At 41.1% G+C, this 21,876-nt stretch overlaps 1 protein-coding gene across 1 annotated transcript in view; it reads left to right on the top strand.

Moving 5' to 3' along the window:
* Window positions 1-21,876, top strand: part of LOC104122742 (MLX interacting protein) — a 34,435-nt gene that overhangs the window by 11,210 nt on the left and 1,349 nt on the right. Inside the window, exons 7-18 of the mRNA XM_035890470.1 lie at window positions 1,158-1,329; window positions 2,319-2,408; window positions 3,280-3,371; window positions 3,524-4,175; window positions 6,918-7,039; window positions 7,680-7,866; window positions 8,668-8,792; window positions 10,770-10,868; window positions 12,760-12,887; window positions 13,938-14,061; window positions 16,864-16,993; window positions 17,721-21,876. The exon at window positions 17,721-21,876 is cut by the window's right edge and continues 1,349 nt beyond it. Coding sequence (XP_035746363.1) covers window positions 1,158-1,329; window positions 2,319-2,408; window positions 3,280-3,371; window positions 3,524-4,175; window positions 6,918-7,039; window positions 7,680-7,866; window positions 8,668-8,792; window positions 10,770-10,868; window positions 12,760-12,887; window positions 13,938-14,061; window positions 16,864-16,993; window positions 17,721-17,842 — 2,043 coding nt within the window. The 3' untranslated portion in view covers window positions 17,843-21,876. The remainder of the gene's footprint in view (window positions 1-1,157; window positions 1,330-2,318; window positions 2,409-3,279; window positions 3,372-3,523; window positions 4,176-6,917; window positions 7,040-7,679; window positions 7,867-8,667; window positions 8,793-10,769; window positions 10,869-12,759; window positions 12,888-13,937; window positions 14,062-16,863; window positions 16,994-17,720) is intronic.

Below are 21,876 nucleotides of genomic sequence, written 5' to 3'. Positions count from 1 at the left end.
CTAATGTTTATGCGCCTTAGAGAGTAATGTAAGACTTGTAGCTTGAATTGGATGGTGGAGAGGTTGAATGTAAAGTGCTATGACAGAAGAACTGAGAATTAGTATTGGGTGCCCAGAAAGAGCAATCTCTTTGAGGGCTGGCACGTTGTTTCATCTTGTTACTGAGTTGTAGCTGGCACTACTGCCTCGCTTGTGTAACTGGATCTGTGAAGATGTCTGTGTTACATGTTACAGATCTTCCTGCTGCCCACAACAGTGGCAAATAATGTGCCAGGATCCTAAAAAAGGCAAAATGTTTAAAGGAACAATGGTATCACCATTTAGTATGCCCCTTAAAGTCATCAAACCTACTTTGGGGATATAAACTGATGATCAGAAGCACTGTTGTTTTTTTGGTTTTGGTTTTTTTCTTTTTTTTTCTTTTTGGAGTTAAGCATAAATCTGTATCTGTTCCAGTTTCACAAAACTCTCAGCTGTTTTGGCCATGAGCTCCAATGCACCATCATGGTATGTTGGTGTAGTTGCAGCTGCATGTTATCTTAGCCACAAGAACCTGACTGTGTGTGCTTTTAGTCTGCAGCAAACGCAAGGCAATGCAATTTATCTTAGCCTGTAGTGAAGGACGGGTAAGCCAAGTCACATTACGTGGTATTTTTCGTGGGCTAAAAGTGCCCGCAAGAATGTCAACATACCTTGTGCAAAGTCAAGTTGCAATTACACTTAGCTACATTTCAGAGATTCGGATACACTTCAAGATAGGAGTTGTTTGCTTTGAGTTTTTGCTGTGCGTATTAGTTTAAAATCTTTATTCAAACCAAGGGATCATTAAACTACAAAAATATGCGTGTAATTAGTGAAACTGGAAAGTGTTGGTGAAGTTATTTTGTCTTCTGGCCTTCTAGTCAACATCAGGTTGTTTTTGGGCAAAACCCTTTGTTTTTGTGGTATTCCTCTGAAGTTTTCTGTTGTTGCTCAAATCAGCGAGCTGAAGTTGTTGTATTAGAAGTACCAATGATCTGTTTTGTCCATTTGAATGGCTCCTAAAGGAGAGTTTCTTTCTCTAAAAATGTGAAAAATGAAGACTGTTTTTCTATATCTGCACCTGACTGCTTTAGCGTTGTCTAGGCAGCTTGACTTTTCTTCCTTTCCTTTGGCAGGATGATGATGTGGTTCTCTGGCAAAAAAGAAGGTATGGCAGAGACACCCCTGTCCCTATGGAGGAAGGCAGCCTCTTGGATGCAGATATGCTTATGTCCGAGTTCACTGACACGCTGTTCTCCACGCTGTCTTCACATCAGCTGGTTTCCTGGCCAACTTCCAGGGACATAGGTATTTGTTGTCTCTCAACTATCTTGATTTTACAATGGGAATCTCTAGGAGAAGTCTGGCTTGTTGCTTTGCTGCTTTTTCTAGTGTTGCCTAAGAAATTTTTCTTACTTTGCTGATACAGATAAAAATAGGTCAGCTGTCTTAGCTGTCTAATGCTTTGTAGGTTATGGAATCCCAGTTCTTCATCTAAATTTAATTTCTGCCTTAGCTTCTTAAGTGCTGCTCCTAGCATTGTCCTCTAATGTTGTTCTGAATAAATCTGTAATGAGGAGCATTTACCTTTACCAGTGATGAAGGCATTGTTATTTATCTCAAAGTATATACGTGTGTGTGTATTTTTAAGGGAATGCCTATGTACTTTTCTTTGGATATGTCCCTTAGAACAAGTGCAAGTGACATCTTCTGTAAAAACAATCCCAAGAGCTACGTAGTTCTGTTGAATGCTCGCTAACTCAAGGCACTGACTGTCTAATGGGACAGCAGATGTCCACTCCGCATCATCCTTGCCGCTCAGATGTCCAAGCTGTCTGACCAACTTCAGAGCAACTGCAGTTTACATTAAGTGTACTTGAGGCAAAATGAAATGGGTGGTGGTTTATTTGAAAATACAGTGCTATGAGCTGTGGTGGTTCAGGTTTTGCTTCCCAGCAAGTTTATGTATTGTGCAGCAGGGGCAGGACAGGAGGTTTGGGAGCAGGAGGCGTCCAAGCTTGGCAATCCCCAGTTGTTAGTTAGAGCCTTCAGGTTTCACCTCTTCCATTTTACTAGTTGAAAATTTCATTCCCCAATGGTTTTGATTTCAGAACTGTGCTGTAGCTCTGAAGAAAAGCAGATGCTCAGTTCATTTCAGTAGCAGTTTTTCTGTACGCATCCTGGCCAAAGCCTGGCTGTGGAGTGTGTGTTGGTATTCTAGCCAAATGCTGTATTCATACTGCTGTTACTGTGCGAGTGAGGTGAAGCTAATCTAATCTGTTTCTTGTATTTTCCAGCACACTTAGGAAATGCTGACATGATTCAACCAGGGCTTATTCCTCTCCAGCCAAATTTTGATTTTATGGATACTTTTGAGCCTTTTCAGGGTAAGAATCATATATATAATCAATTAATTTCTTTAAAATTGCAGTGATTTATGAACTAGTTTTTAACAGAAGATTAAATGTTGCAGATACCTCTTTAGAAGGCAAGAGATGTGAATGAAAGGCAAGGAACACTTGATACATGTTTTCATTGTTCATTATTTCAAGCAAATGCATATGTGGGTAGACCCCCCCTCGATACTGTGACCCCAGACCTTTACTTACCTGGGTTTGAGAGTTACTTTAGGGTTGTTTATTCCAAGGTTTGAACCTGGTTGTTAATTTGCCTTTCAAAAGAATAGCATTTAGACTGTAAGTCATTGAGTAGTTAAAGATAGAACATCAGATGCGGACAGGAAAACTCACAGAATCACTAAGGTTTCCCATTTAACACTTCTTACTGATGAAGTGTTTTAACACTTTGTTTGCCTTGGAACATTTTCTGGTACTCTCAAGAATTAGATATGACATTAAACTACCACTGACAACTTTGATGGTTACAGCTCTTCATGGAAGTCAAAAGTCACAACTGTTTGCTGGGCCTGTATGCAGTCTGCCTCAGACAACTGAATTTTGTGGGACTGCACTGAGGATCAGCTCTTGGCTATCTGTGTGTAGGTGAACCTTAAACAGCAGACTGGTTTTTCTGTTGTCCTCAGCTTGCATGAAAGTTGAAGGAGACTGCCCTGAAGAGATCAGTTCCTCTGGAAGACAACAATTCATTGTTCAGTCAGCAGCAGTTGTATGAAGCAAAAATCTCCTTGTTTCATTATTTGCTGAATAATACTTATATTCCTTTGAATTTTTGTATCTAGCAGTGCTGTACCTTGAATATGAAAAGTAGAAAATTAATAGGTGACACTTCGTATTTCAGATTTATTCACACCCAGTCGGTCCAGTAATTATTTCCCTTCTGCGTCTGCTGTCAGCACAGCTACAACAGACAGCAGCAGCCATTCTTCCCAGGTAAGAGATGTTCTCAATATTTAAAACAGCCTCGTCTCAGACACGTATGTGCTACAAAGACTCAAACATGAGCTGTGTCCTTCTCAGAAGGAGTTCAGGCAAGAGTTTCAGGGATCATATCTGAATCTGTAAAATTTTTCTTTTTCTGTCAGTCTCCTGTCCTGCCGTCGGGTTCGTTGCCCAATACACTTCCAGCAGGGAACATCAGTGATGGACTGATTGCTTCCTCAGTACCTGCTCCTGTCATTCCTGATGTTGGCACTGACCAGTGTTCCAGCATTAGAAGTGGGGGATCTTTCATCCAGCCAACGGACTTCACTCCTGACTCGTCTCTCAGCGGGCCACAAACTTTTATGCCAGTGTTTCAGACACCCTTGCCACTGCTTCAGCCTGCGACACAACAGCACCAGTCCCCGGTGCCTGCAGTGCCTCTGAATTCTAGCTTAAGCTCTCCACCAGCTGCATTTGCTGCACCAGAAACCCAGAAGTTTGGCCTCTGTGAATCTACAGTTATCACCCACACAGCTTCCGCGACGTTGACCCACAATGCCCCTGCCACCACCTTCAGCCAGAGCCAGAACCTTGTCCTGGCAACACAGCAGCCAGGTGCAGGAGTGCCTTGTAACCTGGTTTTCCAGACTGCTGTCCTGCAGGGACATCCCTGGCCACAGCTGACATTTGCACGCCCCAAAGCTGTTCCTCTGGCCAGTGCTGGGACAAGGCCCAAACAGTCACAAAAAATAGTGCCTGCTCCGAAGCCTGAAACAGTGTCCTTATTGTTAAAGAATGCCTTCATCACCCCAGGTGAGAAGCACTGGTGGGGTGATGTTTTTCTTTTCTGAGTGGGACTATCGGGAAGGAGAGACCTTCTTGCTTTTCTTGGTTTCCATAATAAGTAAAAATACAGCTTCTTGAGGGTGTCCAAGGGACCCCTGAATCCACTGGTGTGCGGCTACACTGTTTGATGGGATGCTCTGGACTGCTGCGAGGTTTGGAAGCAGTTTGGTTGTGAGTGTGAAAAGCCGACCTGCCAAAGGGGGTATCTCCTCGTAAAATCTGTGGTCTGTATAGCTGCATCAGCACACGGGATGACTAGAGCTCTGTGCTCCTACCCCATAGAAACCTTGGTTTTGATGTTTAATGCTGTTCTGAGTAACTCTGCCCCTCAGAACATTCAACCACAATAGAGTAGGAGATGGCAGGGAGATATTGTGGGATGGAGAATGGCAGACCTGTCCCTGTCACTAACTCATCTGGTTACCCTGGACAAGTCGCTGTGCCTACCTGTGCCTCATCACAGTCTGTAATAGCAGGGTACTGGTGTACATCTTTTGGTAATACTTTGGATGTATTCTGAGGTTCATCTTAGTGTGCCTGAAACTCTTTGAGACCAAGTACAGTGTTGGCTAGGGAGCAGCTATTGAAGTGGACCACAGCATTGGTGCAGATGGAAGTGTGGGAGTGTACTTCTCATCCACCATCAGGGCTCCCTAGAAGGACCAGGGTGATGAGAATGAGTCCTTCCGGTGGGGAAGGACTAAGAACAGGCAAGAAGAGCTGGAGATCTTTGTCTCAAGTTGTCAGGAGCATGTGGTTTTCAGCTCAGAGTATGAGCACCTAACCAATATGCTGGGGCCTCCACGTTGGGTATGATTTGGAGCCATTGGTGCTGCACAAGGCTAAGAATAGCAAGTGTGAGCAGAGAGAGTTTTGCGTGTGGTGGTTCTTGTGGGAAAGCTCAAGGCTAGAGCAGGACAGGCAGTACACTTTTTCTTGGGATTATTGCACACTGTTTTTAGACTTGTGCTGGCTGGCGGCCAAGTGACTTCAGCCACCTAAAATGTGCAACAATAATCCAAGAAAAACCCTGCCTTGGAGGACAATTGTTAAACAGGCTTTACTAAGGGGTAGGTGTGTCTGCCAGGGCCTGGCATTGTGGTTACCCACCAAAAAAAAAAAAAAAAAAAAATCACTGTTTGGGAGTAGAACAGACCCAGGGATCTAATTCTAGCATGTCACTGGGATCAAGCTGGTCCGTGATAATTAGCACTAGGGTATGAATGGCAGTGTTTCTGTCTATAATATGTTATAAAGTAAGAGTCCATGTACCTTCAGTCAAGACCTGCATTTCTCACCCAGTAAAGCACTGTAGGCAACTCTCATTTTCGGAAGGCCTTTGCTCCTAGCTTTCTTAGTGCTTCCTGGGTTGTTCCTCACCCCATACATCACCTTCCCAATGCTTCATCAGTTACTTCTAGATCATCACAACAAATGGCTTTGTTTCTCATGTAGGTTTAAAGTTGTTGCTGTTTTTCATTCCTGGTAGTGGCATGTGATCACAATGCTCCTAAACTACTGGGACACCAAGCTCGGAGGTCAAATCCAAGATTGTATGTCAAGACTGGAGCTTTATTTTTGGCAAGAGAATAAACATCAGTACTTGTAACTGAGGCATTTATGCCTGCTGTCATTTGTGTTCAGGACAAACAAATCATCTCGTGACTATAGAGCAAATTGTATTATAACCTGTGTTAGAAGGGGATGTATAACATTTACTGCCCTGTGATATAAGGACTCAAAAATCTGCACAGTGTCTCCTCGGGTGCAAGACTGCACATGGGAAAGAATTCTGCTATCACTACTTCTGGATAAACGTCCTGATTTTGAGAGGAAAGTCTGCAAGATGTGTGTGTAGGATAAAAACATGAAAAATGTAAAGGGGCATCTAAATACGTGCTGATTGTTACAGTTACCCAAATGTGGAAGTCAGAAATACCAAGTTTGTCCAGCAGCATTTAATGCACTGGTAAGAGTAGGCTCTTCAGCTCAATAGAGCTGTCGTAAGTCTGGCTGAACATTCGTGAACAGTGGAAGGGTTGTGATTCCAGCTTTATATGTGGGAATGATCAGACAAAGAATGAACTCCCTGTATCAGAGTGACAGTGCTCTCTGCCAGATATACCCACGCAGGGGCTGGCACAAGGCTTGTGCAATCCACAGGCCTTCTAATAAAGGCTCTACAGAAACTTCAGTTGATTCAAAAGACAGTTGTTAGTCACAGGTGACACAGTAGAGGACAGGACATTAGATATCCTGCACTGTCTCACTGTTGTGCTGTGTGTGTCCTTCAATATCCTGATGCTAAGCTGCAGAGGGGTTTCTGTCATTGACCCTTTTGGGGTCAGCAGAGCAAGCCTGAGAAGTATGGATGTGAGAGGAGAGATGAAGATGATCCTCCTTCTGTGAAACCCAGCTCTGATAGAATGAAGGCACTTTGCACCTCCCTGATTTACTAGGTACCTTTGTAAATTCACCTTGAAACAGTGATGCTAGAAGCCTCAGAAATAACTGGTGTGTTAGAGTCCTTTTGTCCTGGATTCATGGGACTGAGATTATCAGAAAACTGGTGGCACTTTGTATTGCAATGAAATAGTACCAAATAGGTGCCCGTTGATCCATTCCCCTGTTTAATAACAAATTATTTCATACAAAATAATCTCCAGCTTTTTTTTTGTCTCATTAACTATTCTAACTTGTGTTCTTCAGCTGCCTTTCAGGGACAGTCCAGAGCTGTGATTGTAACTCCAGCACCTTTAAAAAGAGAGGGGATTTTGACGCCAGCCACGTCTCAGTCTAATGTTGCAATTGCACCAGCCGGAATTGTCAGAGTAAGGAGAAGAAAAAAAAAATACTTGTTTTTTAGGCCTGTTATTTTCAAGTAGTTAGAGCCATAATGTGCTCAGGAGGGTAACTATTCCACTAGATCTCCCCTGTTACCCAGCATATGCATTTGTGCATTCAGCATTATGTTTGCTTATTTTTAATTTGGCTACTTTATGGGCCTGGAAGCACTGTCTAGTCTTCACAGACTGCCTCACTCAACAGTAAGATTACAAAGAGTCATGTATACACAGTACTATGAATGGGGATGATTTGTGCTTTTTATTAATTGTGCAGAAGCTAGAGGGAACCCAAGATGCTCGCCTTCCCATTTACATAGTGGAAAGCGTGCCTTAAGCATCTAAGTGGGTTTCCCAATATGTTGCGTGCAGGAAGATGGAAATAGTTTTTAGTGTATTATGCTGTTGATGTGTTATAATACTGCTTTAAGTTATGAAAGGATACTGGTCTCCTGCCAGAAGTCTGACTTCAGTGCCTGCCAATTCCTTATATATTAGCCCTTGTTTCATGTAATCAGATTGTTAATCATTTATTAATTTGCTGCTTTTAGTGAAAGGCAAGGTAACAAATCTCTCTCTCTTTTTCTTTCTCTGTTTTTTTTCTGTGCTATTTCTATGCTGTTCCCAGGCTCCCGGAGTGACGGAGTTCCGTAGTAACATTCTGGTTGGTCCAGCACAGCGAGCACCAAGTAGTCAACAAACCCAGTCCACAGTCTCACATCTCTTCTTTCCTAGTGTAGTCCAGGATGTGCTGGTGAAAGGAGAGCAAATCCCTTCCCACAGTAGCAGTTCACAAGTTCCCTCGCCTACACCTAGTAAGTTAGAAAGCTGTAACCATTCTCTCCCCTACGCATGTAAGTGTGTTTGTATTGGTTAGGCAGGCTGTAAAGGGGTCTTGAGGATCCGTGTATAGTTTTTTGAAGGAAAAGCTTTTTAGGTCCTTCTACCCTGCAGCTTCGGTTGCATCTAGTTGTTTGCAATTTTTGTCTTAAACCACTGTGCAGTATTCCCACAAACTGCAATTTTATGCTTCTTGGCTCCTTTCTAAAAGGATGTAGTGTCATAGTCACCGAGAAATTAAACCCGTTTGAAAGGCAGCTGTGCAGAAAGTGCTGAATAGTTTTGTTGTTCAGTATCATAACTGTAGTTTTGATTGGAGGATCTCAGACACAATCCTTGTTAACAGTAGGTAAGTGCAAAGATTCCTTTTGCATGCGTGTTGGTAGAGCGGCATCTGGGCTGGTTTTAGAGATGTGCTGGTTTTGCTGGTAAATAGTTTGTAAGTGTTACTGTCACATCCCAGGCCATTAGAGCCTCAAATGGGGGAGTCTAGCAGGACGATGGAATTGCAGTCTACGCGTTCAACATGCCTTTGATGAAATGTGTGTGTGAGAGGAGTATTACATACTGCTGTTTGGGATGTATTAGCCTTGTGCCGTGAAGTACTAAGCTTTCCCAGCAATCTTAACTTTTTCTAGCATGTGGTTGCTGCATCAATGAGTATAATTTGGTTGCCAACTGTATTTCAGTTCAATTTTGAATAGAAACTTCTCAGCAGTTACATTTGCTACAGAAAGTTGTTTGTTAATGTGACTTGTCTTTCTTCCTTTATGAAGGCCGAGACTGTCAGAATTCAGGCCAAGCTTCCCCCTGCACCTCTGAGCAGAGCCCCAGTCCACAGTCTCCCCAGAACAGCTCCTCAGGAAAACCTGCCACTGACCCTAATATGGCTGCATTTGAGGTGTGTGTCCTTTCCTTTGAGGTGCTTTTCTTCTTTGCCTTGTAGCTGCTTTTCCGCCCTGATGTCTGAGTGTGGACTACAGAGAGTAAATTGTGCTTCAGGAACGGTGCAGTATTTGTGCCTTAGGCTTAGCTTGCACTGCATCTGTGCTGCTCTGTTCAATTTAAAATGTCAGACTTTAATAATCTGCTCTGCTCCTCAGGGCTGTGTCACCAGAGGGGCCAGGCTTAACTGTACCTCTGCAGGTCCTTACGGTCATGACAGCAGTTCCTACTGTGGCTCACAGGAGTGTTATGACAGGTCGCAGTTTACTTGGTCAAAGGTTTCAGACTTAGTTTTCTAAACCATGGCTTTTTGCCATTGTTCTGTTGGGGATCTTCAGGTCTGCAGGGCTCTGGCCATCGCTGGAGGGGGAGTTTTTGACCTGCCGAGTTACTTACATGTCTCCAGTGATGCTATGCTGCTCCACAGAGAAGCAGCTCAACAGACTCTACAAGTTACAGCTGTAAAACACTTCAAGAATGATTGGGGTAAGAACTCGGTGGTCTAGAGATAGCATCTGAAAGCTGGCTGTACCTCATACACAAGCTGACCTTGTCAGAACACTTTATGCAATGGTATGAGAAGCTTCTCCACAAAACAGCCAATGCAGGAGAATCAGCTCTAGCCCTCTCATTCATTCTGTTGTGAAAGGGAGTGTTACTTAACTATTTTGCAAGTGCCAGCCTATTTTTGGCTTCTCAGTTTTTGTATACCCTATGAGTTGATGTCAGCTTGTTTACTCCCAGGGCAGAAAGGTAAGTTTAAACACTTGCAGCCTGTGATTGCGCTCAGTTCTAGCTCTGCTGCAGAGGAGAATTGTAACTGCCACTTGCTGAGCATGCTGCAAGTTACTCGTAAAAGTTTGCAGTTCTTTGCTTGGCATGAATGCTCACGATCAGTAGTTTCAGTCTGCTCTTGCTACTAGAGAGCAAGTGAACGAAGGAACAAATTATTAAGACTGGCCAATGGTGGGAAAGCGGCCACTAGATGGAGGAGTGTTCTGAAAAGTAAGGGCACTGCAATGAGATGGGCTTTATAGCCATTTAAACTCACCTGCTTTGACAGGAATTGCTTTGGGTGTGTACTGTCAGTAACTCTTTTGTAAGACAAGAGAGAAACAGTGATGTTTGCCAGTCTCTAGGTGTATGTTCTTTTGCTCCTCTGTACTGTTAGTTAGACTAAACAGTTCTCTGTTGCTGGGTAACATTATTTTCTTAGTTTGGCAGAGCATAGAGGGCGCTGGAAATCTCAGATCTGCTCTTGAACCTGCATTTTCTGTGGTTTTGGGCAGCCACTTCATCGCTTTATTACACTGTTTTCCTCCATTATAAAATGGGGTGATGATGAACTACTGCTGGAAAGCCTAGCTCTGCCGAGAATGCATTCTCAAAGTGCAAACTCCTTATTTTCTTCCAAGGATTTTGGTGGAAACAACATCTAAGTTTTTTTTTTTTTAATGCTACAAATGAAAATTCTCGATAAAGCCTTTATCCTCAGGATAGGCCAGAGTTGTGGATTGTTTTTTCTTTTTATTTTTTATTTTTGTCAGACTGCCTGTTTACATGGGTGGACATTGTGTATGTTTTAGGAATAAATGATACAGACTGTTTTAAGCTTAAAGGCTTCAACAAGATCCTAACTAGTACATGCCTCAAAAATTGGAATTTTACTTCAGAAAAGGAAACTGTGTAAATTCTTAAATAGGAATTTTTACTTTAGAAGAAAACTTTACACGGTTTGGAATTTAATACACTGGACACTTCTTTTTTAGTAACTTAAATCATCGTTTGCAAATCTATAGTCACGTGGCCTTGGGAAGACTGTGAATGCCACAATTCAACAAAAATGACACTGTGAATTTGAATAGCTGAAATAGTCATAGCAGTGGAATGGTAATGGAGAACAGCATAGACTGAGCTAATTTTATTTCTGCAGAATCGAAGAATGAAGCATATTTCAGAACAAAAACGAAGGTTTAATATCAAGGTTGGTTTCAGTACTCTGAACAGCTTGGTTTCAGCCAACTCCAAGTTGGTAAGTAACTTGACAGCACTAAGAGTTTAATATGGAATATAAGGAAGAGCCATTCTAAAAAGACTTGTTAATAAATTTAATCTCTTCACTGTTGACTGAGAATGCCACTCAGTCAGTGAAGATACTTGAACTGAGAGACTTGGAAAGGGAAAGGTGATAAATCCGTGGCTTATAGTCAAAAGGGTGTATGAAAGCACTTCATCTTTTAGACGTTGTTCTTCTGATGCAGCTTCAAACTTCGAACAAGTCTTGTCTGATGTTATGCTGCAGCTTTAAAGCCAACAGGGAAAGAAGAAAAACTGATCTTTGCAACCTTTGCTCTTGGGACCTCAGTAATGAAGATTTTTGTCATGTTTGCAGCATAAGATGACTTTGTATTTACTATTATGTCACCTTTCTTCTGACAGACTGTTTTTTTATACCCATTCTGGATGAGTTCTGGTCCCCATAGCTGGACTTGAAAAAGCTGTGGTCCAGACAGTATTGTAAGCTTATTCTGCCTGAACCATGAGCCTGCCAGAAGCCAGGTAGATGCTGTTGGTACGATGCTGGGCCTGGCTTAATATACCTTGACGTTTGGCCTGAGCTCATATACCCACATATGAGCACAGCTTGTTAGCTTAGGCTCCATGCCATGCTAACCACAGCTGTGCTGTGTTTGGTCAGCTGAGACCATGGCAGAGCAACCTCATGTGCCTGCAAGTACTGCTGAAACATGTCAGTGAGCCAAAGGAAGAACAAAAAAGTCCAGTGAAATTTCTAAAACTTCCTACACCAGTGAGATCTCTATCTCCCAGGAGGAGTCAGAAGCTTGGCCAGTTCAGATGACTTTGAAAATCCCTCTAGAAGTCTTTGTATCTAGTGTATCACCCAGCTGCCTTCAAGAATTTGGCCCTGTGCCCACAGCCTTGCAAAACATTCTCAGGGCTTTTTTTTTTTTTATTATTATTATTTTTTTTGTCCCTGTCACCTGTCTTTTGTGCATAGACTTACAGGGGGAAAAAAATCCCAACTGATTTCTCATTGTCAAATGAGTTTGTCCAAATTAAGAACATATTCTGGCTACACTAGTTAACTTACTTCACTAAATTGAAATAAAAATAATTCAAACATGGACTTGTCTGCAGAATAAAATTCTAAAGGTCCTTTAAATACCAGTACTTTTTGAAACATGAAAAAAATGAAAGCTTATTGTGTGGTATGTTGATTTGTTTACATAAGTCTTATAGTTTTATACATCTAGGCCCTAAGTTGTCAGAATTTCACTTCCTGATTTGAATAGCCTATTTCAAAGTTAAATCAGTTTTGAAAACTCTGCTTTAGTAAAATGTCTGATTATTTTATTTCTTAAGTATGGATTTTTAATTTGTTCCTGAAGAGTATTTTTAAGATTATCTGTGACACTGTTTCCATCTCCTTTGGTAGTAGCTAAGTCATGTTACCACCTGTTTAATAACTTCAGGTTTCCCAAAGTAAGTAATCTATGTTGTCAACTTCAAACAATGCTTCTAACAGCATTATAAATCTCTCAGCAGATGTAACATATCCTTCAGTACTTAAAACTGTGAATATTTTTAAGAGGGTAGATGATGAAGTAAAACATTTAAAACTATTAAAATACTTCTTTCAACAAAGTAGCAAAAATTTAATTTGTGGAAGAAAACCACTGCAACCACATTTCTCTGTACTAGGGTGCAAACAGGAGAAATGCAGAGTTTAGTATTATCTGAAGTGTTTCACTCTGCCTGTCTGCGTGCTTTTGCACACAGTGAAGGAACCTTGAGAAAAGGTGCTAAAGTACTTTTCTAGGTGTTACAGCAGGTTAGGGGCAAACTCTTCATCTGTCCTGCTTTGTTCCAGAAAGTGAGCTTTATGTTTGTGTTTGGTCTAGATCAGCCATGCAATCATGCTCCAGAAAACAGTAGAATATATCGCTAAACTACAGCAGGAAAGAACACAGATGCAAGAGGAAACCAGGCGCCTTCGGGAGGAAATCGAGGAGTTAAATGCTACCATCATGTGAGATTTGGGGAGCTTTCTGTAATGAAGCAGAGCAGCTTGAACATTGCTTTGGCTAACAACAGGGAATGTTTGCCTCAGATGTCATGCCAAACAACAGATGGGTATTGAATAGACGTAGAGTTGCTACCAACTCCCAAACAAAAAGCGTAGTTGCTGTGGGATGGGCATTGGTAGCAAAGCGTGTAGATTTTCAGCAAGCTCTGAGCACAAACGCAGAACAGTGTCGGCATCAGAAAAGATGCATCAGCTCAGTTAGAATAATTCTGAGAAGAAGCCAGTGACGATGTTTTTTTAAAGGTATGCTCACTGGGTGATCAAACAGTCTTTAGGATGGCTTTGCTGCAGTTTTCTTTCCAAATGCAGTCAATTTTTGTATGAAGATACGGTTGAGTACATAAGACACAGGACTTGGAATCAAGGAGCTTGCCACTGGCTGAACATAACTCTCGTATGTCACTTCACCTTCCTGGTGCCTCAGTTTCCTCTGCGGGTTTGCAATAGTTATGTGCTATTGCAAAGCTGTTGAGAACCCCAGTGGTTTTTCTTCTATCGACAGAAGTGTTAGGCTTAGGCATTTTTAGACTTATCAGCAAATCAAAGTCTTTTTCTTTAAAAGTATGATGACATCTGTTTGGTTTTATTTTAAATTTATCTGTTTCTTAAGAACCTCTGTAACATTTTTCTTCTGTAACATTGCTCAGGGGTAACTCTGTAAATTTTTCCTTGACTCCTAGTGTGCTTTTTTCTAATTGGGTGCCAAAACCTACCTTGGTTCTATGTTATACTTTCTTTTCAGTTCTGTTGCTTATAATAAGAAGTGTGTAGCAGCTTGAGAAATCACTTTGCTGGGTGAACGTAGACAAAATTTATGGGAAAACAGTAGGTATTCCTGACTGTAACAGTTACATTCTGGGGGGTTATGGCACTGGGAAGCCACCTCGGTCAGGGATACTGGGGATACACACTTTTCTCTTGCTATAATTTAGTCTGGAAGAGAAGTGTGTCCTTTCTGGTGGGGATTGTGAACTCAGAACATCATCTTTTCAGTTCTTGTCTACAGCAGCTCCCTGCTACCGGGGTTCCCATAACGCGGCAAAGATTTGACCACATGAGGAAGATGTTTGATGAGTATGTGAGAAGCAGGACCCTGCAGAACTGGAAGTTTTGGATTGTATCCTTTTATATTTTTTTTGAGGTTTGGTACTAACACATTTAGAGCCACGAACTCTGGATTCTGATGCTGTGACTTTAAGCTGAGTTGTTTAAGTATCCTTAGTTTTCATTCACCATGTGTATGTGGATATGAATCCTTGCCTTTTTAGGCTGTTGTGAGGCAGAACTTGTTTACCTTGAAGTGTGGGAGATAACTTGAAAGTAAAATGCAATACAAAGGCAAAGTTTTCTTGGTGAGTTATTATACTGCAAGAAATGTTTAGTGGATTGCTTCTATAACTGTAGCTCTTGTAGTCTTTCGGAAAAACTGAACAGAGAATAACAGATTTTGGGGAAGAAAAATTATTGCAATTACTAAAGCTGTTGCAATGGCAGTTTTAAAAATTTTGATTTTTGGTTTTTTGGTTTTTTTTTTTTTTTTTTTTTTTTTTAGTTTCCCATTTGTCTTTTGCTACAACAGTGGATCAACCTAATTTCCCTTTGCTTTTCCAATGCTAGCAGCTGTGCTTGTAAGTGAATGATAATGCAGGAAGTAGAAGGGCACAAACTGAATGAGACCACATTAGCTGCATTGTTTAGACTTAACTGTACTGTTTAGACTTAACTAGTTTGGATTAAACATTACTAGCTTCAGTTCAGGGATATTAATAATTAGAAATGAGCAGTAGTGTTAACTTCCCTTTTCCTGCTAAACTTCCTATGTTCATATAGCTATTTATTTGCACTTTATATTTTGTATATCTGTGTTCTGTGATGGTTATTTCCCTCTAACTACCTGAATAATATGAGTACCTGTGTGCATACTTGTGCACACATGAAGTACAGCATTTTTTATATTTTGATATGTGAAAATGCTTCCTGTGGTGTTCCCTGGTTTATGTTGGCCCTAGAAAGACACTCTTAGCATCCTTTTGGGAAACAATTCTTAACAAGATCTCACGTGGTCTCCGATAACTTTGATCTGGGGCAACTGTGGAATCTCTGGATTCTACAAACACTATTAACTCTGGAACAATTTCACGTGAATTATGAAGACAGAGGTCTTTAATATAACAGTGAAAATGGTGATTTAAAGACAATCCCACACGTGTTTGCTGATTGGATAGTGTGTTTATTTTATGCTGCTCCAAGATGTTAAATAGCTCCAGAATTTGGAGGTGAGGCACTTGTAGAGAGTGGCAGAGGTTACCAGGGGTGAAGATGCAATTTTGAGTAGCTGGGTTTTGTAGTATTTGGGGAAACACAAAGGCTTTTGTAGTTGGTGAAAGAGAAGGTTGATAGGCAAAGTAATGTTCCCAAACTTCCCTTTACAAGTCAGGATGTAACATTGAGGGAACAGTTGTTCTAACAGCTGGATTGAATCCTTAACGCACACTGACATATTTCAGAATGTCTTGCAGTAAAAGCTGACAAGGTCCAGGGTGAGTGCTAATAAAAATAATAAAAAAATCTCTTCCTCGTGAAATGACTGTAAGAGAGAGAAGGGCAGTTTCATTACAAATATGAAAATAACCATAGTTTCTGTTGCATATAGGAGGGAAATGAGTAATCTGGTCTTGGGCTACTAGTGATAACCCAAGAATAGAATTTTTTTGAGTATTAGAATATCGATAGAATAATACCCATGTTGTTCTTCCAGTAACTCTGTAAAAGTCTATAAGGGCATGCAAATCCCCTCAAGTATTCCAGGCAATTGTTAGACCTATCTTGATTGTCAGCCGAAGTGAGGAAGATGGGGGTGCATGACAATGCTGAGATTGGTTTAGGCCACATTCTCACATGCTGCTGACTGTAGTCAGAAAATCCCATCTGGAGTAACATAGCAAAACCACAGAGGCTGAGCCTTCGGATGAGTTTTATCATCCAACCAGATTCTGAAATAAACGTACCTGTAAGCTGGAATCTACTTGGTAAGTTGTCCTGGCAATGTATGGTGACTGTTCCAGGAAAGCTCATCTGAAAGCCTGGGAGCTGGGGCCAGCTGAGGCTTGTGGTGGTGCTCTCTACGTTTTAATACACTGCAGGCTAAGAATTCTGTCTGCTCTTTTTCTGCCAGGAAGGTTATTGCCAAGTCCAGGTCCATCCTTCCAAGCTGTGACCATAGACAGCCAAAACAAAAGCCTGACAGTCCTCAGTTTGCTACTGTTCTGCTCCACATAGCTGCAGATCAGCAAGTCTGGTCTTTGATGTGGAAATCCTTGCCACACCACTGATCATCTCTAAGAAAATGCTTATGTACTTTGAGGTCTTTGTTTAGCTACAGTAGCAGAGAACTTGAGTGTTTGCTGAGAAATCTGCCTGAGAAATTGGCACTGTGCTGGACTCGCTATTGCCAGGCAAGACTCAGCCAGGTACCTTACCTTGGATGCATCTGTGGTGTGCTGTGGTAAGTGGTGGGGTGACGCTAAAGCTTCTATATCCTTTTGCTAGGAAAGCATCAGTGTTAAATGAAAAAAGGTGGCAATGAAGAAATTGAACAAATCACATGTATGTAGAAGTTTCAGATACTCACGTGCTTGCAACAGTGCCACAGCATGCAGTTGGTTTATAGGAGATCAGGTGAGTTGTACGGAAATTCTGCAAAAAAATGAGTATTGCTCGGAACCAAGGTTCAATTTTTTCCTTTGTCTTAGTGTTACAGATTTAAAAAAATATTTTTTGAAATGTTGTAATCCCTCTAGTAGTTGAAGTCCATTTAGAGGTCCGCTGTTTTCTCTGCAGACTGAGCTGTAGTAGCCTTTGCCGTAGAATGTTTTGAACTCCTCCTTTGTTGTCTCCCTTAACGTTTGATGATTTGCAGTTCAGCATTATTATTAAGCCATTGTTTGAGTCCTTCAATGGGATGGTTTCCACAACAAGCTTTAAGGATCTGAATCAAACTGCAATGGCCTGGTTGGATCAGCACTGTTCTCTTCCTGTTCTGAGGCCAAGTAAGTGAAGTTCTACCCAGCAGTTATTCCAGATCATAGGAAGTGTGACCATATATAATACTGTTTTTTGAAAGTCAGAGGATGACAAAGAAAGCACATGATGCTGAATATGACTTCCAGTTCCTTTTTATTACCTCAGTGGAAAAATAAGAACCTCTTTTGACTGTGAAGGCACTTGGTTGCATGCTTAACACTGAAGAGAGAAAAAAAAAACCAAACGAAATTGCTGAATGTAGATACCAGAATTTAAACAGTCTCGAGCTGCATTTAAATTTCAAACACTGCAGTCTAGTTGGAGTAAGTTTGGCAGTGTGATTTAGCTCATTATGAAGGAAGACTTCTGAGGTTTGAATTCAGCTTTGGAATGACCTTCTGTTTGAGCACAAGTGCTTGATCCTTTCCCCCTTCCAATTCAGCAAGTATTTACATTTACAGTTACAGTTGCCGAGTGGTACTCTCTTTTGTAGAAGAAATCGGTGGGTTTTTAAAGGGTTCTAGATCTCCATTCCTTGTTCCCTGGACACAGTTCTTGCGCATCTCTGTTTATTGCTCTTGCTGTGTGTGGAGGCGCGCATGTTTTGCAGAAATATTCCCCTAGTTCTGTCATGCCTAACAGCCTTGCAGTACATGCACACTATGCTGCGTGGATCTGTTTGCAGTCAGACTAATGGCTTTTCTTGACTTTTCTGACTTCTTTTTTTTTTTTTTTTTTTTTTTTTCCCTATAGTGGTGCTGAACACCCTCCGGCATCTAAGTACAACCACCTCAGTTCTGTCAGATCCATCGTGCCTGCCAGAGCAAGCCGCTGAGGCAGTTAACAAGATGAACAAAACAGCTGGCGAAACCTAACAACCAAAGACAATGAGTTGCTTATACAAGGGGTGGAGAACCTGCCAGTCTAGCAGCCTGGCGAGTCTCCTTTCAGTTGGTGCACTTTAGAAAGAATTCTCTCCATCACCTGAGACATTCAGGGCATCTGGCTCTGCCTTCAGAATATGTGGAAGTATGATGCAACGCTGTCATAACATTTTGATTCCTCTTCAGTGCTGTGCTGTACTCCGTTAAGTGAGAAAACACCAAGCTCAGGTAAATTTAGCAGGCTTGAGTCCTGCAGGCAGCAATATATCTCCATCAATGCAGCATGCATCTATATGCAACAGACATATTTCTATGAAACAGCTTCAAGTACTAAGTTCTTTGAAGTGTAAATCTCGTACACCAAGGAATGTTCTCTTAAAGGGGAAATACACTTCCGATTTCATGAAACAAAATGTGCTTTTTTTTTTCTGGTATTCAGTTCCATTTGTTTTACTTGAATAGTGAAAATTGTTAAACAGGATCATATTAAAAACCAAAGGAGAAGAAAAATCGGTCAATGATGTCAACTCATGGCAAAAATACTAGAATTAAAATCTCAGGCTGTGTTTTTTGTATTTTTATTTTAATGACTGTATCATTGCATATGATCAGTTTCAAGACATGCTTTATTTTCTAGCAAATACAGTAGCTGATTTTTATTATTTTTCCACATATAGCCATTGGAAGTGAGTAGCAGGCTGTGCATTAAGTGCAAGAAAGCAGTTTTAGATTGCATAGATTCTGCAATTAGGATAGATACATGAATTTCTTACCTGTTTAATCTGTGAACCGTTTTCTTGCACTCCGCAGAGTTCAGCTGCCTTCCTCATAAAATGTGCGCATATAAAACACATCCATAGATAAATGTAGTAGCACTTCAGAGACAAGAATTGAGTTTGTAATGTTAAGAAATTGGCTTTTTTGTTATCTCGGAAACTGTATCAAATCACATGGACTTGTAGTCAGTTCTTTGCTTCTTTGTCTTTTTTGCTTGTACTTTTTGCCTTCTATCGGAAAAACCTGAAGAACTTAGCTGAATTTGGTCTGTGGGGGAAGGTTATGAATTTATAAAACATGAATTATAAAACACACAAAAATAGATTTAAAACCCGAAATACTGCATAACATTTTTCTGTGACAGTCTCAGCAAGTACTGTGCTCTGCTGCAGGTAAACTTAACTCTCGTTACAGCAGTGATAGTCTGTCCATCCCGAGACAGCGCTGGGATATTTATGCTGGCTGATTGTTCAGAGTCTGGAATGACCCCCTGACCCTTGTAATTCCACTCACTACTTGATTCTGATTCTTAAGAGCTATGCAAACCGTGGGTAACGTTTCTCTTGTACCTCCCCTGAGTAGTTTTCTTCCAGTTCTGAAAGCAGGCTGCCTGGAGGTGATCAGCAGGCGAGCGCAGTGCTAAAATGAGGAGCTGCTAAAACATTTGGGCATTGCATGTGCTTAAATGTGGTCAATAGGTTTTCCTTTCGGGGAGGGTGTATTTTTTTCTCTGCATTGTCCCCAGTGTTCCCCACTTGGTGGGCCAAAGTTTTTAAAAAGAAACAATAGGCTTGGAGAGTGGGACTAAGCATGGGGAGTATTTCAGTTTCTTCTTTGTCCTGAGATTTTGCAGCTAATGGCTTTCATTGCAGAGTTTGCTTATGCGTGAGCAGGACTGTAGCAAGAAGAAAGCATGAAAGGTTAACCCCAGGGCCCTCTCCCTGGGCAGAGGTACTGTGAGTTGAGGAATGGGGGCTGAAAGGGACTGCTGCAGGGGGGAAAGGAGCTGAAGGGGAAGACAAAATGGCATGATCTGAGTTCCAGCATGCTTTCTGTAGCTGTGCAGACAAATTAGGAGATGCTCTCTTTTTTTTTTGTTGGGTTTTTGTTGGGTTTTGGTTTGGTTTTTTACACAGTAGGTCTGACATATCATTTGAAGTTTGTGGCATATGTGAAAACCTGTAACAGAACCAACAAAAATCCAGGCCCCAGCTAAGGAATGGTGTATTGAAATAGTGTATAAAGGTCATCATAGTAATTAAATAGTGAGTAGATTTTCTGGGGGGATCTGTATCTGGGTCTTTCGTACATAATGTTGTAATCAATTAAGCAATATTCTTTGGGATGCATCTGGACAAAGTGTGTTGAATAAGTGTAAATTCTTTTTTTAAAATCATTGCTTTAAATCCTCCCATTTTTATCAGTGATTGTGAACTTGATTCCAGTAAAGTCATTTAATGCTGTGATTAGCTGGGGAGCATCCCTCAAGTTCGTTCTTTACTGGGCTATCTCGTTGAGATGCATAGATACCTACATGCATATTTGCATGTTAAAATTATGTATCTGGTTTTCTAGAAAGAGATCAGTAGGCAAATTGTCTAAGAACAGACCCACTTGGGGTTTTGCTGTACTTTTCAGATGAACAGATTCTGTAATGTCTCCCCTGCAGTGTGGTCTCCTGCTTGTCAGGCAATGATTGTGCTTGATTTCTACCGTCACCGATATCAACGACACTGGAGTTTTGTCTCAAAAAGCAAAGTGCACTACAAGCGTACTTCAAAGCCCAGGGAAATCTGATGACTTCTTAGCTTAAATCCTAACATCTCGGATCTCACTGAATGGATTGGAAGCTGAAAGGGACCTTAAAGGAATAAGAAGGGGTAATGTGACTGAACAAACATTTTGTCCATGAGCAGTTTTTACCTGGGTGGAAAAACCATTGTGCTCATTGCACCATGAGCTGGTTACAATTGGAAGGAGAGTGCTTATTTTAATAACTTGTGGTGGAGAAACAAGCTCATGGCACTATTAAAAGACTGCAAATCTTAATGTAGTAAAGAGAAAAAAATGAAATCAAAAATTGCTGACTTAGGCAAGAGTGTAGGAGGGAGGGAAGGAAAAGTGAAAAGATACTTTCCGTGTAGTGCAGTTACCAGAAATGATGTGGCTGCTCTTTGAAGCAGTGATGCCATGTATTTTTGTCACCCTATTGTGGCAAATCAGAATTACTTTATCAGTTGACCTTGTGAGGGCTGTGATTTCACTTCATTTGGAAGCACAGGAGGAAAAGGCTGTATTATGTCTCACATTTGCATAGTAGAACGATTGATATGAAAAAAGATTGGCCACGTATGTATTAATTCTCACATAGTTTTTCACTTTGGTTTATATCTGAACTCCTTTGTCTGTCTGTCTTACCTGTTGAGGAGTCCAAATACTGTATTTCTTTAAAAAAAGTTTGGTAACACTTTCTCCCCTAATTCAAGTGGTTTAATTTCCTTAGTGTCACCAAAGTATACTTAAGCAAGCAAAACACACCGTGCCTTTACTCTACACAGAATTACAGATTATGCACGTCTGCCTTCAGTGAGTTGGTGCTAAACTTTTAAAGACTCCCCATATAATTGAATACAAGTCCTATTCAGTCAAATCCAACATATTTCACTCAATAAGGGAGTGGCAAGATAAAGTCTTTATGGCCTGTGATATGCACAAAGTCAAACTGAGATTGTCTAGTGGCTCCTTCTGATCTTGAATTCTATTAATCAGTATATTGTAGATGGCCCCCACTCCAAACACGAATTCTAGAGAACCTTGTGCGTTATCTGATGTAGTTATTAGGCTTGTATGGTGCTCCCCGTTAGCAGGAGGAATAAGTGGTGAAAGTTCAGGAGCAAACTAGAATTGGAGGAATTAGTGAGTAGTAGGAACAGAGACAAGCGCATGCTTCATCTTGACAGTCTGATCTCTGCGCAAAACCAAAGGATTCTTAATTAATACTATTTGACCTGATTGGCCTGTTCTTCCATGCTTTTCTAGACTCCTCGGGAAGCCTTCCTTGAAGGGAGACTTACTAGAATGTTTCCACCTGTGCCTTAGATCTTGGCATCCTGTAAATTCAGTGAATTGACAAAGCGGGGCTTCTCTGGTTTTTAAGAGGATTTTAACTGCGTGGCATTACCATGTCCCTTTGAAACAGAGGTTGTGAAAAATTGTGTGTATGTATGGAAAAAATTGCATCTTTCCTG

Source organism: Egretta garzetta, unplaced genomic scaffold (assembly GCF_000687185.1).
Source record: "Egretta garzetta isolate BGI_Z169 unplaced genomic scaffold, ASM68718v1 scaffold343, whole genome shotgun sequence".
Taxonomy (NCBI): domain Eukaryota; kingdom Metazoa; phylum Chordata; class Aves; order Pelecaniformes; family Ardeidae; genus Egretta; species Egretta garzetta.
Note: the sequence above shows the minus strand (reverse complement) of the source record. Positions and strands in the feature narration are given on the sequence as shown.